Below are 23,745 nucleotides of genomic sequence, written 5' to 3' on the forward strand. Positions count from 1 at the left end.
TTCAAAGCTTTAAAAATAATGTATTAGGTGTTACTTATGACAATATTGAGAGGGGCCTGGAACCTATCTCCCTCACTTCCCATTGTATTACATTATAAACTGGGTTTCGATTTACAACCATTCCTTCTGGAACCTAACCCCGGCGTAAACTGAGGGCTACCTGTGTGTGTGTGTGTGTGTGTGTGTGTGTGTGTGTGTGTGTGTGTGTGTATGTGTATATGTATGTATATATATATATATATATGTGTGTGTGTGTGTGTGTATGTATATATATATATATATATATATATATATATATATATATATATATATATATATATATAATGTGTGTGTGTATTATGTGTGGGGGGTTTTCTAAATCAGCATGAACTATTTTAATAATTATCATGTACTTTAGAAATAAAAATCTTTTCTGTAGCTTTTAAATTCTTAAATGGGTCTATAAACTGAGTTTTTCTCTTATAAGACACTGAAAAAAATACGCATTTTACCTACAGCAAATAAAGGGACTTGAAACGCAACATTTTTATTTCATGATTCAGATAGACTAGGCAATATTAAATAACTTTCCAGATTAATTATCTAATTTGCTTCATTCTTTACGTGTCCTTTGTTGAAAAACATGCCTATGTAAGCTCAGTAGCTGGGAGCTAGCAGGTTATTGGTGGATGCACATATATGATTCTTGTAATTGGCTCACCATTGTGTTTAGTCAACTCCCAGTAGTGCATTGTTGCTCCTTCAACAAAGGATACCAAGAAAATTAAGCCAATTTGAGAATAGAAGTAAATTGGAAAGTTATTTAAAATGGTAAATTCTATCTTAATCAAGAAAAAAAAATTTGCCGGTTTCATGTCCCTTTAATCTATATTTTGTTGATATCGTGCAGGGGTGTAACAATAATACCCTGGGTAATAAGATACTTTTATAGGTTGCATATGAATGTAGTCCCTAGGAGTATCTGTGATGAACACTGACTAGTCCGTAGGTGGATAGTAATGTTTGGTATCCTTTTTGTAATCTGACCTATTCAGGAAGCACTTTGCTTAGCTTCCTATTCACTATAAAGGCAGTAACAGGTTTAGTCATGTTTGCCATTCACTACTAATCACTGTTCTCTCCCAGACACTGTCATTTGTCTCTCTGAAATTATAAACGTCTTGCAGCTGAAATGTGTGTCTGTATTGCTCATAGCATGCAGGTGTGCACCTTGGTGGTGGTTGCTTGCTTGACTTTGTGATGTATTGAGTGCTTAGCACATAGTAATTCTTATTTAGCATTAGGGTAGAAATGTGATATCAGTGAATTTGTATAACACACACCTTGCTATAGCTTACTTGTTTAAGTGGCCAGCTGCAAATCCTGCTGAAACCTCTTGGTCTCATATTTGAACCCTGACAACACCCACCTAATCTTTCAATCTTCTGTGATTGATAAAATTAGTAATTTTAAGGGGCATTATACTTAAAATATTTATGCACAGGAAAAAAAAAATTTCCAATGTATTATTTTTGTCTGCTTTTCCTGTAATTTAAATCTGACATTTTTAGTTTTCCCACTGCATCTGAGAGACTGGAGTACATTCTGTAGCGTTCAGACCCTACACCTTACTATATGCGGCTCACTGATTGGTTATTCAGTTTTTGTGCTCTTGTATTTGTCTCTCATTGGCCACATTATAAGATAAATATTCATACCTCTTCAGAGGTTTCATAGTATGGACGAATTACATATGTATCCAACATAGGACATTCGGATCTTTTCAGAGACAGATTTCTTCTTGTAAAAATTGCACACTAAGATCTGGATTTGCACAGATATATAAAGCTGAGGATTAGTTAAAGGGACACTGTACCCATATTTTTTCTTTTGTGATTCAGATAGAGCATGACATTTTAAGCAATTTTCTAATTTACTCCTATTATCAAATTTTCTTCATTCTCTTGGTATCTTTATTTGAACTGCAAGAATGTAAGTTTAGATGCCGGCCCATTTTGGGTGAACAACCTGGGTTGTCCTTGCTGATTGGTGGATAAATTAATCCACCAATAAAAAAGTGCTATCCAGAGTACTGAAACAAACAAAAAACTTAGATGCCTTCTTTTTCAAATAAAGATAGCAAGAGAACAAAGAAAAATTGATAATAGGAGTACATTAGAAAGTTGCTTAAAATTGCATGCTCTATCTGAATCACAAAAGAAAAAATTTGGGTTCAGTGTCCCTTTAACAGACCACCCCCACACAAATAATCACGCTAGCTAAAGTCTCTAATTGGTTGCATAAAAATCGCAAGTTTATAAATAAACCCTTAGAGGTTTTTTTTTTAATTATTCCAATTGCTTTATCTCACCTACCAGGAGATAAAGAAGTTTATTAATGGAGTTTCTGAAAGTATTAAGAAGACCAGAGACAAGTACGGCATTAATGACAATGGCACTACTGAGGTGGGTAACTATCAAAATACCTGTGTAGGCGAGAAGCTTGAACTATATCAAAAATGTACATTTAATTCCTTAACTACTTTATTAAGCTGATAAAATAGTGGTTATGGTAAGATGTCCAACCATATTATTAGTTAGTCATTAAGATTACAGGTTCTTATTCCTTGATAAGTTGAATTTTATTTTTGGAACTTGTGCTTGATTTATTGTACTATTTATGGCATCAGTGAAGTTTATGAAAAATTGAGTCTAATTTAAAGTAATTGAACGGAATTAAACGATATAATAAAAGGGTGTGTTTGTTGTTACTGTAACCATGTGACACACAACAGTTTAATTTCAGGATCGTTGTGACACTTAAAGGGACAGTAAAGTCAAAACTAAACTTTAATGATTCAGATAGGGCATGCAATTTTAAACAACTTTCCAATTTACTTTTATCATCAAATTTGCTTTGTTTCCCTTGGTGGTATTTTTGAAAAGCTAAACCTAGCTAGGCTCAAACTGATTTCTAAACAGTTGAAAACCGCCTCCTAGCTCAGAGCATTTTGAAAGTTTTTCACAGTTAGACTGTGCTAGTTCACATGTGTCATATAGATAACATTGTGCTCACTCCCGTGAAGTTATTTAGGAGTCTTCACTGATTGACTACATTGCATGTCTGTCAAAGTCACTTAGATAAGGAGGCTGTCTGCAAAGGCTTAGATACAAGGTAATCACAGAGGTAAAAAGTATATTAATATAACTGTGTTGGTTATGCAAAAACAGGGAATGGGTAATAAAGGGATTATCTATCTTTTTAAATAAGAAAATTTTTGGTGTAGACTGTCCCTTTAAGCTGTCCTATATTAAGAAGGTGATGTCATAAAAGTGCAGTTAAAAGGTTATTGTAGTTTGTAGGACTATTACATTACACCACAAATTTTAAAAATACAAATAAATACATTCCCTTGACATCTAAGTTGACCAGACTAATGTTTTTCTTAGTGAAATGTAGTGTTAACCTTGTAAATGACAAATTTTACACAAACAAATATTTAACCAATACTGTTATTTTAGAAAACGAATCACTACATTTAAAAATATAAATTTTACAGTGTAACTCTATTACTGGAATTTTGACTTTAAGCAGTAATCACTGTATTATTGGTTTAGCCACGGGTCCTATACCAGTTGGACAGGATCACTCCCACTCAGCTGGAGAAGTTTTTGGAGACGTGCCGGGATAAGTACATGAGGTATATGTTAGTTATTTGTTTGTTTTTTTTTTTTTATAAATCACAAACGTGGCCTTATAGGTTCATAAAAGACTGTATTAACGTTTATTATCATTATTTTGTTTTGTACTTGTGCATAAACTGTAAAGCAGCTTAGATTAGTTTGATTTGGACTGTTCACATTTGCACGATTGACCAGTCTGGTTGGTTATCACATGTATTTGTCAACTGCGCTTAGATCACAATTGATAAATATAGCCCTTTACCATACTGATTCAGCCTACTGGCAAACTTGCAAGTGTTTGGGCAGTATAGGAACAAACTGAATAAATGAACGCAACACTATTAGATAGGGAGTTTAAATAATAATGAATGGACAAATGTGTATTTATTCCTTCAGATAACCAAATGCTTGCATTTTTTTTTACTTTGCTTTTACTCACTCCTCTTGTTCAGCATGTATCACTTGAGGACACCCTTAAAAAAAAGTTCTAACTATACTTGTTGCACAATGTAGGGCACAAATGGAGCCCGGTTCTGCTGTAGGAGCTCTCTGTGCACAGAGTATCGGGGAGCCTGGAACACAGATGACCCTAAAAACGTTTCACTTTGCTGGTGTAGCTTCTATGAATATCACCCTAGGTGTGCCCCGTATTAAGGAGATCATTAATGCTTCAAAGAACATCAGGTAAGTTTATATTGTCCCCTTTGTGACTGCAGATAAATATTATGCTCTGTTTAAAGGACCACTTAATGCAGTAGAATTACATAATTAACAAGTACATAATAAAAAGACAATGCAATAGCATTTAATCTGTTGGGAAACAATCTACTGCTTACTTGAAATTGAAATTTATTTTTTCTCCCATTTTCCGGCCCCCTGTATCATGTGACAGAAATCAGCCAATCATAGACTAGTATACGTATACTTGTGCACTTGCTCGGTGGGATCTTGTTCCCCAGAAAGTGTGAATATAAAAAGACTGTGCAAATTTTTTATATTGGAAGTAAATTGGGAAGTGTCTTAAAACTGCATGATCTATCTCAATCATAAAAATGTATTTTGACTTGAGTGTCCCTTTAAGGATTCATAATAGAAATAGTCTCCTGTAGTTGTTAGCAAGCAGTGTAATTGGTTGGCTTAGAATGGTATCCCTATCTATGCATGTATTGTAGTTTTCTTTTGCTTGCTTAATGGTGCAATTACGTTTTTTTAATATTTTTCATTTGAAATAATATATTTTTTTATTTTAAGGGACATTGTACTCAAAAAAATTTCCTGTTAAGTGTTCCCAATAATCTGTTTTGCACACTAGAGTGTAACACTTTGTCATTTAAAACAGCTGCTTTTGTCTGTTGAAACCACCACCAATACTGAAAATACGAATACTTTACTATTCTCTATAGAAAGCAATTAAAGGTACAGGAAACCTCAATATTTTCTTTCATGATTCGGATAGAACATACAATTTCAAACAACTTTCCAATTTACTATTTATAAAATTTGCTTCATTCTCTTGTTATCCTTCGTTGAAGGAGCATCATTGCACTACTAGCAGCTAGCTGAACACATCTAGTTAGCCAATCACAAGAGACAAATGTGTGCAGGCACCAATCAGCCGCTAACTCCCACCAATGTCGGATATGTGCATATTCTAATTTAACCAGGGATACCAAGAGAACAAAGCACGTTTAAAAATTGTAGTGTATTTAAAAGCATCTTAAAATTACATGCTATCTGATTTTTTGCAAGTTTAATTTTGACTTTCCTATCCCTTTGAGAGGGGATGGACAAGATATATAATAACATTTTTCTTTGCAATAGCTCTCTTTAATGGCCTAATCATAAAAAGCTCTCCACTAAGGTGAGACGATCTAAAATGATCCTCCAGCACTGTGAGATTCCTAGTGAAATGTTCAAAAGGCAGATTTTGCTATACTTCTCCATGGGGCTTTCCCTGCATTTCTGTATGTGAAGGAGAGACAAACCCAGTGCAATATAGCATTGCATGACATGAGTTATGCTGCATTTACACTTTGGGCTTTGTATTATACAGTATATATACTTTAGACTTCAGATTAAATCGTAATACAATTAAACTTTGCACTTTTCGGTGTTCTATTTTATTTTGTATACAACAGTGTTTAATTTCACAGTTTCTGTGTTACTAACAAATTAGGATCATACTTTGTATATTTGTGTGTATTTTTTTTACAAATTACATTGCACTTTGAATTTCTTCCATTTAAGATAAAACTGAAAAACTGTCCGCTTCATTTTACCGGAGAGCTATATTACTTTCTATGGGCCAGATAATCAAACATTCTCTAGTTAGGAGAGAAATAATCATGCAGACGTCACAGGCTGAACTCACTGAATTTTCTTAGAAAAAGGGCGGAACCGGGAAGTCCCAGAGAGATGCCTTCCATAGAAAGTATTGAGGCTCTCTGAGATACAAAATTTCACATAGAAAAGAGAAGGTAACTGGATGATATAAATGCTGTTTGCTTCAATTACAAATTAAACTAAAATGTTTTTACTACAAGTGAACTTGCTTTTGTCTATATTTTAGTATATATTTTCTGATAGTTAAAGGGGCCGTAAACCTAGCAAATACTGTTATATAATTCTGCACATAGTGCAGAATTATATAACATTATCTTAGTGCCAGCTTTGTAAAGCAAACGGTTAGATAGATGTTTTACAATGATAACAGAACGCCGCTCCTGGCTCTACTATGCTCGTCTGTTTTCTTCTCATAAGCGCATCGCGGGCACGCTGTCTAGTCACAGCTCACCTGATTGCGCTATTGCACTCAATGTAGCTCACCCCCGCTCTGTGACTTTTGAGCAAACTTCATCTGCATAAAGCTGGCAAGATAATTCAGTGAGACCAGCTTGTTTTAAAATGCTTACAATATTTCACACAAGACTGGTGAGAGAGCTTCAGACATGCACTGGGAACTCCTCTGTTCAGCCCAGGGAACTACCCTGTCCCTCCCACTTTCAGAAACTGTCAATTTTAGTTTACAATGCTGCAAATACAAGATGCAATGTAATTTGTAAAAACTACACAGAAATATACAAAGTATGATCCTAATTTTGTTGAAGTAACACAGAAATTTTATAAACATAATCAGGATCAGAAGTGTAAAGTGATATAAAATACAATGCACGAAGTGTAAAGTGATATAAAATACAATGCACGAAGTGTAAAGTGATATAAAATACAATGCACAAAGTGTAAAGTGATATAAAATACAATGCACAAAGTGTAAGTGTAACAAAACACTCATACCATGCAGTGCTATATTGCACTGGCATTGTCTCTGCTTCACATACAGAAATGAGAGAGATCTCACCGTGCTGGACAGGTCTGACCGTTTTCTTTTGAGCATTCAGTGAGTTCAGCCCCTTTGAAGTCTGCACTACAATTTATCTCCAAGCTGGATAATCTTTGATCAGGGCCCAAGTATGGGCTATTGTACATAGAAATAGACCTTTTGAGAGAGAGATAAGATTAGGAGGTATGTTACTTATGTAGACTCAACCCAGTTATATGGGCATGGATTTGAAAACGATGGAGTGCAACTTCAATTAGTAAAAACTGCTATTTCAGATACAAAAATAAACAATATATTTTAAACCCTGCAGTTACTATAAAAAGTAATTGGCAACTCATTTAAAAATCAACATTTTCCTAAAAAATACAAGGTTAGAGGTTTACATTTTAAAAAATGTTATTACATTAAAAATATATTTTCAATTGCGTCTCTTTCTTTTGTGTAACAATTTGGGTTTAATGTGCCTATAATCATTAATTAGTCAGTGGATAAATCTGTACAGGGACCTGTGAATTTTATAAGGTCTATACAGGCTGCATTACTCTATCAATATAACTCCGTAAATAGTAAGAGATCTTAAATAAGAAAAAGAACTTTAATAATATTTTTAAACTAGTTGCTTAATATATTTATATCTAATAAATATCCTTTTAAATTTGCCACATTTCTTTTTATACCCTGTCTGTTTATTTCACTGCAGTACGCCCATAATTACCGCAAATCTTGATATTGATGACAACGCTGACTTTGCACGTCTTGTGAAAGGTCGAATTGAGAAGACTTTATTGGGAGAGGTCTGTGATTAATAGCTATACTTTTCTATGGATATTTTATATATTCTTTTAAAAAGGGCCAAATTAGTCAATACCTGACATGCTCTAATTTATTAGTGCATGTAATTTTAAGACTAGAGACCCTGCGCTACTTTGTTTTTAACCCCTGCATAAGGGTTAAGCACACAGTAGAAATACCGCTCAGTTGCATCCTAACCACTTTAAAATAGTTCTTTAAATACCTGATAATAATTGATCAAGGTGGCGTAGAATTTTCAGCAGTCAATCAGTCAAATTAACTTTATTAAAGGGACATAAGTACAGAAAGAAAATGCTTTCAAGTTGCAAATGGCTTAAACACATAGTTAAAGCCCACTCCAGAGCAACTGTGTTCTACTGTAACCTAGATCAATAATCTGGTTAACCAATGACAGGTAAATATGCATAACTACCAATCACCAGCTAGTTCCCATTAGTGAACTGCTGATCCTGAGCATACATAGGTATGATTTTCAACAAAGAGAACAAAGTAAATTTGATAGTAAAAGTAAATTGAAACGTTTTAAATTGACTTTAACATCCTTTTAAATGTTTAAAATATGCAATATTAGATTATAATAGTTTGTCCTTAATAACCTATAGTACATTTTGAATGATGCTATAGAGTTTGCATTTTAAAAGGACTTTGTGTCTGTGCAGATATCTGAATATATTGAAGAAGTGTTTCTTCCTGATGACTGCTTTCTGCTCGTGAAACTTTCTCTGGAACGCATACGTTTGTTGCGCCTGGAGGTAAGCTGCTCTGAGATCGCACATTTCTGTGTGCTGGCTGGATTGCAACTGCTTTATAAGTGCTGAGGAGCATAGCATTATCATTTTCTGCGATTGGCTGCATGTAATAGGGCTCTACCTTTTTGTAGGTGAATGCAGAAACTGTGAGATACTCAATCTGTATGTCCAAACTCCGTGTAAAGCCGGGAGACATTGCTGTGCATGGTGAGGCCGTGCTGTGTATCACCCCACGAGAGAATAACAAGAGCTCTATGTATTACGTCTTGCAGACTTTGAAAGAGGAGCTCCCAAAGGTGAGAAAGTAGGAAAAACTATTTCTTTAATAATCACTTTGCTTCTATATAATATATATTTAAAATTGTGTATTTAAAATATAGATTTTTCTACATCAACCTACCGTCCAACTACAATCAAAGTGCTAAATGTGTTTTAAGCCCACATTTTAAGAAGCTGAGATTTTTTTAGTAAATGTGCACACGTCATTCAACATGGCAATACACTACTGTATCTGTTTTATTGCAACAGGGATTCTGACCATTATGGAGCACTCAATGCAGTACCATTGCATAATTACCAAGTGCATAATAAAAATGCAAAGCAATAACACCTAATCTGAATTAGATTTTTTTTCTGACATTTTTTTTTTCTCCCATTTTCCGGCCCCCTTTATCATGTGACAGACATCAGCCAATCACGGACAAGTATACATATACCCTGTGAGCTTGTGCACATGCTCAGTAGGATCTTATTCCCTAGAAAGTGTGAATATCAGTGCAACATTTAAAGGGCAGTTTAACAATTCTATTATGCATATAAAACCGTATTTTTTTTAATCATGTTTAAACCTATTTTAGCATGAATAAAAGGTTAAGTTAGACTAGATTGTTTTAACTTGAAACTAACCTGTTTGTGAACAACTTGTTAATGGAGCTGAGCTGAGACTTAAAACAGGCTATGCTCCAATGCTGGAGACACTGACAAGAGATTGGCACCCTTTCCCATTACTGCTGGCATTGCCCATCAATAAGATCTTATTGGGATAAAATCATAAATTGTATTACACTACGTTAGGGACTACTCTGGAACTTAATCCTCCTATAATACTTCTAAATAATATCGCAAAAATAAAATGCCAATATTGCAAGAAACTATTTTAATGGATGATAAATTGTGCCAAAAGGCTGATTCTCTGATTCTGGGGGGGAAAAACAAGTTCCTACATTCACATTATGGCTCAAGGAGATTGATCATGTTTTGTCCTTGGAAAAAATGAATTACAGTTTTTATAGGTAAGTAGGATTTTATTTTAGACGTTATATTCATTTGGGAACAAAAAAAAACACTTGCATAAGTAATTTCTGGTAAGATGGTCTTTTCTTACTGTAACAATCAATAAAACCAACTAATACATTCTTTATTTTATTGTGATGTAATATAAATGAGAATTAAGAATATTTCTAATATTTCATGTTCTTGATATTGTCAATCTGCCTTTAAAACATTTAATAAAAGCAGAAAAATTATGCATTCAGTCAGTGGTGACTCACCTCACAAGAATAAAAAGATTTATCTTGGCGCTCCCTTTCTAATCAGTGATTGGCCTCCGTTAAGTGCCCATTAAAGGGATATACAACTCCAAGAGATTTACTTCATTCTCTTTATATCATTTGTTGAAAAGCAATCTAGGTAGGCTCAGGAGCATTAATGCACTACTGGGAGCTAGCTAGTAATTGGTGACTGCACATGTCTCTTGCCCTTGGCTCACAAGATGTGTTTTGCTGGGTATCGGTAGTGCATTGCTGCTCTGGAGTTGACGTCACGGGTTAAACACATAGTTATGTGCACGACACGTTATAGTGTAATAATAAAATTCTCTAATATACTAGAGTATTTTCTTTTTGTAGGTTTATGTCCCTTTAAGTTAGGGGTCATCATAGGCACTGAAGGCTAATGCTGTGGGTAAGTGGTAGTCCTTAATTCCTTTTAAATGTCATCATCGTGAAATGGAGGCCTAACTAAAACAAATACAGATGCTGCATTTCTTAAGACAAATTGAAGACATTCCCTACAGTCTAGAACATTTGTGATGCTGGATCTGTGTAATGTAACATACTTCCTTCGTTTTGGTGTCTTACTGACGCATAATATAACATTACTCAGTGCAGTGATAGGTGCACAGTTAGACATTAAACAAATAAACTGCTAGAGGACCCTGATTACATCTGATGTCTAACCGCACCTTCTTGCTCCATGATCTACAGGGCTTGTGAGCTTACATTCATAAAGGTTACCTTACATAGAGGCCTGTTCTTTAGGGAGAAAAATGTTCATTGTATGCAGCAGCTCTTGAACTTGCTCAAAGGTAGATTAGCTGATGTCAAGTGTACTGTAAATATTTAGACATGTGGTGTATTGATTAGGCTTTTAATACAAGACTTAAAGGAACAGTCAACACTAAAATTGTTACTGTTTAAAGATAGATAACACCTTTACTACCTATTCTCCAGCTGTGCACAACCAACGTTATATTAATATACTTAAAGGAATACTGAACCCAAATTTTTTCTTTTGTGATTCAGATAGAGCATGCAAATTTAAGCAACTTTCTATTGTACTCCTATTATCAATTTTTCTTCATTCTCTTGCTATCTTTATTTGAAAAATAAGGCATCTAAGCTAAGGAGCCAGTAAATTTTTGGTTCAAACCCTGGACAGCACTTGTTTATTGGTGAGGGAATTTATCCACCAATCAGCAAGAACAAACCAGGTTGTTCACCAAAAATGGGCGGGCATCTAAACTTACATTCTTGCTTTTCAAATAAAGATACCAAGAGAATGAAGATCATTTGATAATAGGAGTAATTTAGAAAGTTGCTTAAAATTGTATGCTCTATCGAAATCACAAAAGTAAAAAATTAGGTTCAGTGTCCCTTTAATAACATTCAAACGTCTAAATTTCTGCCCATTTCTAAGCCACTATAGACAGCCTCCTAATCACATGTTTTATTTGCTTTTCACAGCAGGGGACTGCTAGTTCATGTGGGCCATATAGATAACATTGTGCTCACGTCCGTGGGTTCTGCACAACACAGCTAAAATGCAAGTCAATAGATAAAAAATAAAAATGCTGTCAAGAGGCTTAGATACAAGGTAATCAGAGGTTAAAAGTATATTAATATAACCATGTTGGCTGTGCAAAACTGGGGAATGGATATAAATATTTTTGAGTTGACTGTCTCTTTAAAGGCAAAAGCAAAATTAAACATTCATGATTCAGAAAGAACATGCGATATTAAACAACTTTCTAGGTTACTTTTATTATCAATTTTGCTCAGTGTTTTGGTATCCTTTGTTAAAGAGTGAACCTAGGTTTTATATAGTTGCAAATTTTGCTACTATAGAGTGTCTGTGGCAGCAGTGTATGTAACAATATATAACTTTGATATAAACATTGTTGCAAACAATACTACCGGATGGCTAGACACGTGCATGCTCCTGAGCTCACTTAGGATTACTTTTTAACAAAGACTGTGAGAGAACTAAGCAAAATTGATGGTAGAAGCAAATTGGAAAGTTGTTTCAAATTCTGTGCTTTATCCAATCCATTTAAGGTAAATTGTTACGTTGCTGTCCCTTTTAATTCCTGCTAAGAAGGAAATGGGTTTACTAGTTGCTTTTGTGGTTCTTACTTGCACACAACTTAAGTCATAACAAAGGGGATTGTAAAGAAATAACTTTGCCTTTGAAAACTGTTATGAAAACATGGCCTTAAAGAGACCTAGAAATCAAAACTTAAATTTCATGGTTGAGAGAGCATGCAATTAAAAAAATGAAATGTTCTGTGTTTATCGAATTTCCAGTTCTCTAGGTATCATATGTTATACTTAGCTCCGTTCCATGGGTGCATACTGCTGTAGGCTCAGGAGCGTGCATGTCTTCCCGTGTGGCAACCGTGTTGGCACCAGTGTCTGTAACAATGTTATATGTTTTTGCAAACACCACTGCCATGTAGTAATCAAGATACATAGACGCTTAACGTGAAGGTCAATTTTTGACGAATTAGTGCCCGTTTTTTAATAATCCTATTAAAAATAAGGGCACTTTAATTCATCAAAATTTACATTTAACTTGTTTTCTTCAAAAACTTACCTTTTAATCCTGAGAGCCGCTGCAGCCCTTCCTCCGCCCGTCTCAAGTACTCTTCGCGGGTCCAAAATGACTAATTCGGCTTCATCCAATCACAGCATTCTCTCAGACAATGATCCCCGGGGGGAAAACCCGTGATTGGAGGAAGCTTGATTCGTCATTTCTGACGTAAGCAGAGACTTCCGATGGCCAGGGGAATCGATGGAGCAGCTTTCACGATTAAAAGGTAAGTTTTTGAAGAAAATGCTTGAAATGTCAATTTTGATGAATTAAAGTGCCCTTGTTTTTAATAGGATTATTCAAAACCGGGCACTAATTTGTCAAAATTGACCTTCACTTTAAGGTATTAGTTTATGGAAAGGAGTGACGTTTTGACAAAGGGCACCAAGAGTCAGAAATATAAAATTATAAGTTATTTGGAAACATTTGAATTGTGCATCATAAGTAGTGGACTCTCACTTTTTTCTCTCAAGGTGGTGGTGCAGGGTATTCCTGAGGTGTCTCGTGCCGTTATACATATTGATGAGCAAAGTGGCAAAGAGAAATTCAAATTGCTTGTTGAAGGGGACAATCTAAGAGCAGTAATGGCTACACATGGAGTCAAGGGCTCACACACAACATCCAATAATACATACGAGGTGAGACTTCCTATTTGTGTCCTGCTAACCTGCCATGTTAAAAATCAAAACATCAAACATAAATAACTGCAACTTGTCACATTTGTTTTAATCAATTTTTGCAGGTGGAGAAAACCTTGGGTATTGAAGCTGCTCGCTCTACCATAATCCACGAGATCCAGTATACAATGGTGAACCATGGCATGAGCATCGACAGACGTCATGTCATGCTACTGGCTGATCTCATGACGTACAAGGTAATGTCACAGGTTTTTCATCTACAGATGTATCAAAGACTCATGTGAAATAGTTAATAATGGGATACTAAATACATACAGAGAGAAGCGCACTCACAGGAACGAACAACCAGCTCAATAGCATTGTTAGCCTGTTCTATGGCAATTTCCCACTTTTTAGCCAAGTAATGCTTCTTTTTAGCCAAGTAATGCTTTTTACAGAGTAGGACTTGTCTGTAGTATAACAGTCTGATCCCGCCTATTACGGTCAGTCCAGTGCCGAAATACCAGGCAACCCCAGACGATCGTTTCGGCCTTCATTGGGCCTCTTTAGTGAGGTGTAACCATATTCCTCTAAGCACACTGAGCAAGGAGTCCACGTCTGGTTGCCCCTATTAATGGGATTCAACAGGTAGTGTATCCCTATATAGCGCTGCATTAAATGTGGGAGGTTAATTAATAATAGATTATGCTAATAAAAATAAGCTTCAACATATCGCCTTACTAACTCAGACAGCAATTTTCTAATCATTTTAAAAGAACATTATTTCTCCAACATAGGTGTGTCCGGTCCACGGCGTCATCCTTACTTGTGGGATATTCTCTTCCCCAACAGGAAATGGCAAAGAGCCCAGCAAAGCTGGTCACATGATCCCTCCTAGGCTCCGCCTACCCCAGTCATTCTCTTTGCCGTTGTACAGGCAACATCTCCACGGAGATGGCTTAGAGTTTTTTAGTGTTTAACTGTAGTTTTTCATTATTCAATCAAGAGTTTGTTATTTTCAAATAGTGCTGGTACGTACTATTTACTCAGAAACAGAAAAGAGATGAAGAATTCTGTTTGTATGAGGAAAATGATTTTAGCAACCGTAACTAAAATCCATGGCTGTTCCACACAGGACTGTTGAGAGCAATTAACTTCAGTTGGGGGAACAGTTTGCAGTCTCTTGCTGCTTGAGGTATGACACATTCTAACAAGACGATGTAATGCTGGAAGCTGTCATTTTCCCTATGGGATCCGGTAAGCCATGTTTATTACGATTGTAAATAAGGGCTTCACAAGGGCTTATTTAAACTGTAGACTTTTTTTTGGGCTAAATCGATTGATATTAACACTTATTTAGCCTTGAGGAATCATTTATTCTGGGTATTTTGATTTAATAATATCGGCAGGCACTGTTTTAGACACCTTATTCTTTAGGGGCTTTCCCAAAGCATAGGCAGAGTCTCATTTTCGCGCCGGTGTTGCGCACTTGTTTTTGAGAGGCATGGCATGCAGTCGCATGTGAGAGGAGCTCTGATACTTATAAAAGACTTCTGAAGGCGTCATTTGGTATCGTATTCCCCTTTGGGTTTGGTTGGGTCTCAGCAAAGCAGATACCAGGGACTGTAAAGGGGTTTAAAGCTTAAAACGGCTCCGGTTCCGTTATTTTAAGGGTTAAAGCTTCCAAAATTGGTGTGCAATATTTTCAAGGCTTTAAGACGCTGTGGTGAAAATTTGGTGAATTTTGAACAATTCCTTCATGTTTTTTCGCAATTGCAGTAATAAAGTGTGTTCAGTTTAAAATTTAAAGTGACAGTAACGGTTTTATTTTAAAACGTTTTTTGTACTTTCTGATCAAGTTTATGCCTGTTTAACATGTCTGAACTACCAGATAGACTGTGTTCTGAATGTGGGGAAGCCAGAATTCCTATTCATTTAAATAAATGTGATTTATGTGATAATGACAATGATGCCCAAGATGATTCCTCAAGTGAGGGGAGTAAGCATGGTACTGCATCATTCCCTCCTTCGTCTACACGAGTCTTGCCCACTCAGGAGGCCCCTAGTACATCTAGCGCGCCAATACTCCTTACTATGCAACAATTAACGGCTGTAATGGATAATTCTGTCAAAAACATTTTAGCCAAAATGAACCCTTGTCAGCGTAAGCGTGGCTGCTCTGTTTTAGTTACTGAAGAGCATGACGACGCTGATATTAATATCTCTGAAGGGCCCCTAACCCAATCTGAGGGGGCCAGGGAGGTTTTGTCTGAGGGAGAAATTACTGATTTAGGGAACATTTCTCAGCAGGCTGAATCTGATGTGATTACATTTAAATTTAAATTGGAACATCTCCGCATTTTGCTTAAGGAGGTATTATCCACTCTGGATGATTGTGAAAATTTAGTCATCCCAGAGAAACTATGTAAAATGGACAAGTTCCTAGAGGTGCCGGGGCTCCCAGAAGCTTTTCCTATACCCAAGCGGGTGGCGGACATTGTTAATAAAGAATGGGAAAGGCCCGGTATTCCTTTCGTCCCTCCCCCCATATTTAAAAAATTGTTTCCTATGGTCGACCCCAGAAAGGACTTATGGCAGTCAGTCCCCAAGGTCGAGGGAGCGGTTTCTACTTTAAACAAACGCACCACTATTCCCATAGAGGATAGTTGTGCTTTCAAAGATCCTATGGATAAAAAATTAGAAGGTTTGCTTAAAAAGATGTTTGTTCAGCAGGGTTACCTTCTACAACCCATTTCATGCATTGTCCCTGTCACTACAGCCGCATATTTCTGGTTTGATGAACTGCTTAAGGTGCTCGATAGTGACTCTCCTCCTTATGAGGAGATTATGGACAGAATCAATGCTCTCAAATTGGCTAATTCTTTCACTCTAGACGCCTCTTTGCAATTGGCTAAGTTAGCGGCTAAGAACTCTGGGTTTGCTATTGTGGCGCGCAGAGCGCTTTGGTTGAAATCTTGGTCGGCTGATGCGTCTTCCAAGAACAAGCTACTAAACATTCCTTTCAAGGGGAAAACGCTGTTTGGTCCTGACTTGAAAGAGATTATCTCTGATATCACTGGGGGTAAGGGCCACGCCCTTCCTCAGGATCGGCCCTTCAAGGCAAAAAATAGACCTAATTTTCGTCCCTTTCGTAAAAACGGACCAGCCCAAGGTGCTACGTCCTCTAAGCAAGAGGGTAATACTTCTCAGGCCAAGCCGGCTTGGAGACCAATGCAAGGCTGGAACAAGGGAAAGCAGGCCAAGAAACCTGCCACTGCTACCAAGACAGCATGAAATATTGGCCCCCGATCCGGGACCGGATCTGGTGGGGGGCAGACTCTCTCTCTTCGCTCAGGCTTGGGCAAGAGATGTTCTGGATCCTTGGGCGCTAGAAATAGTCTCCCAGGGTTATCTTCTGGAATTCAAGGGACTTCCCCCAAGGGGGAGGTTCCACAAGTCGCAGTTGTCTTCAGACCACATAAAAAGACAGGCGTTCTTACATTGTGTAGAAGACCTGTTAAAAATGGGAGTAATTCATCCTGTTCCATTAAGAGAACAAGGGATGGGGTTCTACTCCAATCTGTTCATAGTTCCCAAAAAAGAGGGAACGTTCAGACCAATCCTAGATCTCAAGATCTTAAACAAATTTCTCAAGGTCCCATCGTTCAAGATGGAAACCATTCGAACTATCCTTCCTTCCATCCAGGAAGGTCAATTTATGACCACGGTGGATTTAAAGGATGCGTATCTACATATTCCTATCCACAAGGAACATCATCGGTTCCTAAGGTTTGCATTCCTGGACAAACATTACCAGTTCGTGGCGCTTCCTTTCGGATTAGCCACTGCTCCAAGGATTTTCACAAAGGTACTAGGGTCCCTTCTAGCGGTGCTAAGACCAAGGGGCATTGCAGTAGTACCTTACCTGGACGACATTCTGATTCAAGCGTCGTCCCTTCCTCAAGCAAAGGCTCACACGGACATTGTCCTGGCCTTTCTCAGATCTCACGGCTGGAAAGTGAACGTGGAAAAGAGTTCTCTATCCCCGTCAACAAGGGTTCCCTTCTTGGGAACAATTATAGACTCCTTAGAAATGAGGATCTTTCTAACAGAGGCCAGAAAAACAAAGCTTCTGGACTCTTGTCGGATACTTCATTCCGTTCCTCTTCCTTCCATAGCTCAGTGCATGGAAGTGATCGGGTTGATGGTGGCGGCGATGGACATAGTTCCTTTTGCGCGCATTCATCTAAGACCATTACAACTGTGCATGCTCAGTCAGTGGAATGGGGACTATACAGACTTGTCTCCGAAGATACAAGTAAATCAGAGGACCAGAGACTCACTCCGTTGGTGGCTGTCCCTGGACAATCTGTCTCAAGGGATGATGTTCCACAGACCAGAGTGGGTCATTGTCACGACCGACGCCAGTCTGATAGGCTGGGGCGCGGTCTGGGGATCCCTGAAAGTTCAGGGTCTTTGGTCTCGGGAAGAATCTCTTCTACCGATAAATATTCTGGAACTGAGAGCGATATTCAATGCGCTCCAGGCCTGGCCCCAGCTTGCGAGGACCAGGTTCATACGGTTTCAATCAGACAACATGACGACTGTTGCGTACATCAACCATCAGGGGGGAACAAGGAGTTCCCTAGCGATGGAAGAAGTAACCAAAATTATTCTTTGGGCGGAGTCTCACTCCTGCCACCTGTCTGCTATCCACATCCCAGGAGTGGAAAATTGGGAAGCGGATTTTCTGAGTCGTCAGACATTGCATCCGGGGGAGTGGGAACTCCATCCGGAAATCTTTGCCCAAGTCACTCACCTGTGGGGCATTCCAGACATGGATCTGATGGCCTCTCGTCAGAACTTCAAAGTTCCTTGCTACGGGGCCAGATCCAGGGATCCCAAGGCGGCTCTAGTGGATGCACTAGTAGCACCTTGGACCTTCAAACTAGCTTATGTGTTCCCGCCATTTCCTCTCATCCCCAGGCTGATAGCCAGGATCAAGCAGGAGAGGGCGTCGGTGATCTTGATAGCTCCTGCGTGGCCACGCAGGACTTGGTATGCAGATCTGGTGAATATGTCATCGGCTCCACCTTGGAAGCTACCTTTGAGACGAGACCTTCTTGTTCAGGGTCCGTTCGAACATCCGAATCTGGTTTCACTCCAGCTGACTGCTTGGAGATTGAACGCTTGATTTTATCGAAGCGAGGATTCTCAGATTCTGTGATCGATACTCTTGTTCAGGCCAGAAAGCCTGTGACTAGAAAGATTTACCACAAAATTTGGAAAAAATATATCTGTTGGTGTGAATCTAAAGGATTCCCTTGGGACAAGGTTAAGATTCCTAGGATTCTATCCTTCCTTCTAGAAGGATTGGAAAAAGGATTATCTGCAAGTTCCCTGAAGGGACAGATTTCTGCCTTGTCGGTATTACTTCACAAGAAGCTGGCAGCTGTGCCAGATGTTCAAGCCTTTGTTCAGGCTCTGGTTAGAATCAAGCCTGTTTACAAACCTTTGACTCCTCCTTGGAGTCTCAATTTAGTTCTTTCAGTTCTTCAGGGGGTTCCGTTTGAACCCTTACATTCCGTTGATATTAAGTTATTATCTTGGAAAGTTTTGTTTTTAGTTGCGATTTCTTCTGCTAGAAGAGTCTCAGAATTATCTGCTCTGCAGTGTTCTCCTCCTTATCTGGTGTTCCATGCAGATAAGGTGGTTTTACGTACTAAACCTGGTTTTCTTCCAAAAGTTGTTTCTAACAAAAACATTAACCAGGAGATTATCGTACCTTCTCTGTGTCCAAAACCAGTTTCAAAGAAGGAACGTTTGTTGCACAATTTGGATGTTGTTCGCGCTCTAAAATTCTATTTAGATGCTACAAAGGATTTTAGACAAACATCTTCCTTGTTTGTTGTTTATTCAGGTAAAAGGAGAGGTCAAAAAGCAACTTCTACCTCTCTCTCTTTTTGGATTAAAAGCATCATCAGATTGGCTTACGAGACTGCCGGACGGCAGCCTCCCGAAAGAATCACAGCTCATTCCACTAGGGCTGTGGCTTCCACATGGGCCTTCAAGAACGAGGCTTCTGTTGATCAGATATGTAGGGCAGCGACTTGGTCTTCACTGCACACTTTTACCAAATTTTACAAGTTTGATACTTTTGCTTCTTCTGAGGCTATTTTTGGGAGAAAGGTTTTGCAAGCCGTGGTGCCTTCCATTTAGGTGACCTGATTTGCTCCCTCCCTTCATCCGTGTCCTAAAGCTTTGGTATTGGTTCCCACAAGTAAGGATGACGCCGTGGACCGGACACACCTATGTTGGAGAAAACAGAATTTATGTTTACCTGATAAATTTCTTTCTCCAACGGTGTGTCCGGTCCACGGCCCGCCCTGGTTTTTTTAATCAGGTCTGATATTTTATTTTCTTTAACTACAGTCACCACGGTACCATATGGTTTCTCCTATGCAAATATTCCTCCTTAACGTCGGTCGAATGACTGGGGTAGGCGGAGCCTAGGAGGGATCATGTGACCAGCTTTGCTGGGCTCTTTGCCATTTCCTGTTGGGGAAGAGAATATCCCACAAGTAAGGATGACGCCGTGGACCGGACACACCGTTGGAGAAAGAAATTTATCAGGTAAACATAAATTCTGTTTTTCTATTTGGAACTCATTACCTAAGGAGGTAGTAAATACCAATACCATAGATGCATTTTTAAAAATGGTTGAGATACATTTCTGGCTAGAAACAGAATTCAGGGATATGATTGCTGGTATTAAATTGGTCACCTTTTTAATGGGATTCATTTAAGATCAACTTAAGATCTGTATAGGTTGAACTTAATGGACATATTTCTTTTTTCAACCTTATCTATTATGTTACTATGTATGGCAATACCAAGTGTCTCTTCTTTCATCCTGCTATACACTAGGGAAAGGTTTCAAGAAAAGTTCTTGTTATGAAAGGCTTTTTCTTTTTAAAGACACAATGAGTCCATGGATCATCATCCTTGTGGGATATCGCCTCCTGGTCAGCAGGAGGCGGCAAAGAGCACCACAGCAGAGCTGTTAAATAGCTCCTCCCTTCCCTCCCACCCAGTCAGAGTGCGCTGCTTTGTTCTGGGGTGTAGCCGTAGTCCATATCAGTCTCTACAGTAGAGCTTTTTGGTGGCTTTAGAGCTATGGGAACTTGTGGGACATAATTCTCACTGCGCCTCCCATTTTCAGCTGCCCTATATCCTTCAGTCTGAGTTACTTTCTGACTCAGCATGACTTTATCTTTCAGGCCAATGTGAGGGAGAGGACCTCTCAAGCTTGGGAAACTGCCTTCCTGCCAGGCAGTGTTTCAGGTAAGTGCTACCTTTTTCTGGTATTTAAGGAGTCTCAGGGTGGTTATTTTAGCACTATGGCACATAAGGGGTTAATAGAGCCTTTATGTGGGGGACTGTTAGACTTTTCTGAATATAAAGTCTTGTTTGGGCAGTGATTTGGTGCAGGCACTGGGGCTGGAGGGAGTTTGCTCATCTTATTGTTAATGGAGGGCTTCGGTGGTTTCACTTTAATTTTTTCTCTCTAGAGGGAAACTTATTGTTGTAGCACGCCCACAAATGGCGGGACTTCCTGTTTGTTTGGCGCCTCTGCTTGTAGCGTTATTTCCAAGCAGTTGCAGGCTTAGGTTGGGCTATACTGGTTTTCTGGGCTAGAGCAGCATGTAATCTCCTTTTCATTCGCTTTTAGCACAGATGAGGCTTTCATTCGGTCCTTTTGGCAGACTGCAGTAACGGATCGTTTTCTGCTGGGATCCGGTAGCATTGGTGAAGGTAGGAGCACCTCAGCAGGTTGCTGTGGTGCAGAAGTTTACTTATTATTTTTTCTGAGTGTTAATTTGCTATAGCAAAATTGGCAGTTTTTGTCTGAGAAAGAAAAACTGTTTGAATTTTTTTCAGTATTTTTTTTACTTAATAGTAATAATTTTGTGAAACGTTTGATCAAGATGAGGTGCAAGGAGTTACATGTGCTTTATGTCTTGATGAAAATGTGGAACCACCAATCCCTTTCTATCCTACATGTATTGACTAAGTTCTAGGGATAAAAATTTTACTGAGCCAATCTCCTCTCAGGCAGATGTTGTCTAAGAGTCTTCTGATAAGGGTCAATTTTTGCCGCAACTTTCTCCCCAAGCGTCCCAAAAATCAACGCCCCCACCAGCAGTGCCCTGCACTTCTGCTCCTGCTGGAGTTACTTTAAAGGACATAGCGGCGGTTATTTCCTCCACAATTTCGGATGCGTTATCTGCTTTTCCTATGCTTCAAGACAAGCGAAGAGGAAAGACAAGCATGCTGTCAGTGAGGTTTCTGATGCCATGGTGGCAGTTTCAGAGGTACCCTCCCAGGGAACTGAATTTCAGATTCAGAACCTTTTGACTGATTCAGAGGTTGTCTCTTTGCGATTTAAACTAGAACACCTCCTTAGTCTGTTACTTAGGGAGGTGTTGGTTACCTTAGACGTTATTCCACAGTAGTAGTTGCTCCTGTGAAAGCGAGTAAATTGGACAGATACTTTGAAGTTCCAACTTTCTCAGATGTTTTTCCATTTTCTAAGCGAGCTTCAGAGATTGTTTCTAAGGAATGGGAGACACCGGGTATTCCCTTTTCTCAGTCTCCTATTTTCAGGAAGATGTTTCCTATAGCTGACGCTATTAGGCAAACGATTCCTAAGGTGGAAGGGGCTATCTCCACCTTAGCCAAGCGAACTACTATTCCTATTGAGGATAGCTGTGCTTTTAAAGATCCCATGGACAAGAAGTTGGAGGGTCTACTGTTGCAGCCGGCTGCATGCATTGCTACTGTCACTAGTGCTGCAGCTTATTGGTTTAACGCTCTGTCTGAGTCTCTTAAGTCTGAGACTTCTTTGGAGGAGATCCAAGATAGGATCAAAGCTCTGAAGTTAGCCAATGCTTTTATTACGGATGCTTCTCTGCAAATTACTAAATTAGCAGCTAAGAGTTCAGGGTTTTCTATCCTAGCCCGCAGAGCCTTGTGGTTTAAAACCTTGGTCTGCGGACGTTTCATCTAAGTCTAAACTTCTAGCTATTCCTTACAAGGGAAAGACCTTGTTTGGACCTGGTCTGAAGGAAATTATCTCTGACATCATGGGAGGTAAGGGTCATCTCCTTCCTCAGGATAAGAGAAATAAGCAAAAAGGACGACAGAGTAATTTTCAGTCCTTTCGCAATTTCAAGGGCAATTTCTTCTCTTCCTCCTCCTTCAAAACAGCATTGAAGGGCATGCCCTGGATCTCGTGGGGGGCAGACTTTCGTTCTTCGTTCAGGCTTGGGTGCGAGACGTTCAGGATCCCTGGGCTATAGAAATAGTGTCCCAGGAATACAAATTGGAGTTAAAAAAATTTCCTCCTCGAGGAAGATTTTTTTCTTTCAAGATTATCTGCAAACCTGATAAAAAGAGAGACATTCTTACATTTTGTAAGAGACCTCTTCTCCATGGGAGTGATTATTCCCGTTCCTGTACAGGAACAAGGGCAGGGTTTTTATTCAAATCTGTTTGTAGTTCCCAAGAAGGAAGGAACTTTCAGACCTATTTTAGACCTCAAGAGTCTAAACAAGTTTCTCAGAGTTCCATCTTTCAAGATGGAAACTATTCGTACCATTCTTCTGTTGATCCAGGAGGGTCAATTTATGACAACAGTTGACTTAAAGGATGCATATCTACATGTTCCTATCCATAGGGACCATCACAAGTTCCTAAGGTTTGCCTTTCTGGACAGACACTTTCAGTTTGTCACTCTTCCTTTCGGGCTGGCCACTGCACCCAGAATTTTCACAAAGGTTCTGGGGTCTCTGCTGGCGGTTTTAAGACCGCGGGGCATTGCGGTGGTACCTTATCTGGACGATATTCTAATCCATGCGCCATCTTGTCAACCAGCAAGGTCCCATACCGACATTGTACTATCCTTCCTGAGAACTCACGGGTGGAAGGTAAATCTGGAAAAGAGTTCTTTAATCCCAAAAGCAAGGGTGACTTTCTTGGGAACTGTAATCGATTCTATCTCCATGAAGATTTTTCTGACAGAGGTCAGGAAATCAAAGATTCTAGATACCTGTCGAGCCCTTCAGTCCAATCCTCTGCCGTCAGTGGCCCAGTGCATGGAAGTTATCGGACTGATGGTGGCGGCAATGGACATCATTCCATTTGCTTGGTTTCACCTCAGACCTCTGCAGTTGAACATGCTCAGGCTGTGGAATGGAGATTATGCAGACTTGTCTACTCAATTAACACTGGAGCAGGAGACAAGGGACACGCTTCAATGGTGGTTGTCTCTGGATCATCTATCCCAGGGAACATGCTTTCGCAGACCATCCTGGGTGATTGTGACAACAGATGCCAGTCTTCTAGGGTGGGGA

At 38.8% G+C, this 23,745-nt stretch overlaps 1 protein-coding gene across 2 annotated transcripts in view; it reads left to right on the top strand.

Moving 5' to 3' along the window:
* POLR3A (RNA polymerase III subunit A) overlaps positions 1-23,745 on the top strand; it is a 62,176-nt gene that overhangs the window by 33,774 nt on the left and 4,657 nt on the right. For both annotated transcript variants that reach the window (XM_053692121.1, XM_053692122.1), the window contains 8 exons: positions 2,358-2,444; positions 3,597-3,679; positions 4,176-4,346; positions 7,703-7,796; positions 8,475-8,567; positions 8,696-8,860; positions 13,187-13,351; positions 13,456-13,587. In XM_053692121.1, the coding sequence (XP_053548096.1) occupies positions 2,358-2,444; positions 3,597-3,679; positions 4,176-4,346; positions 7,703-7,796; positions 8,475-8,567; positions 8,696-8,860; positions 13,187-13,351; positions 13,456-13,587 (990 nt within the window). The remainder of the gene's footprint in view (positions 1-2,357; positions 2,445-3,596; positions 3,680-4,175; positions 4,347-7,702; positions 7,797-8,474; positions 8,568-8,695; positions 8,861-13,186; positions 13,352-13,455; positions 13,588-23,745) is intronic.

Source organism: Bombina bombina, chromosome 9 (genome assembly GCF_027579735.1).
Source record: "Bombina bombina isolate aBomBom1 chromosome 9, aBomBom1.pri, whole genome shotgun sequence".
NCBI classification, from domain to species: Eukaryota; Metazoa; Chordata; class Amphibia; order Anura; family Bombinatoridae; genus Bombina; species Bombina bombina.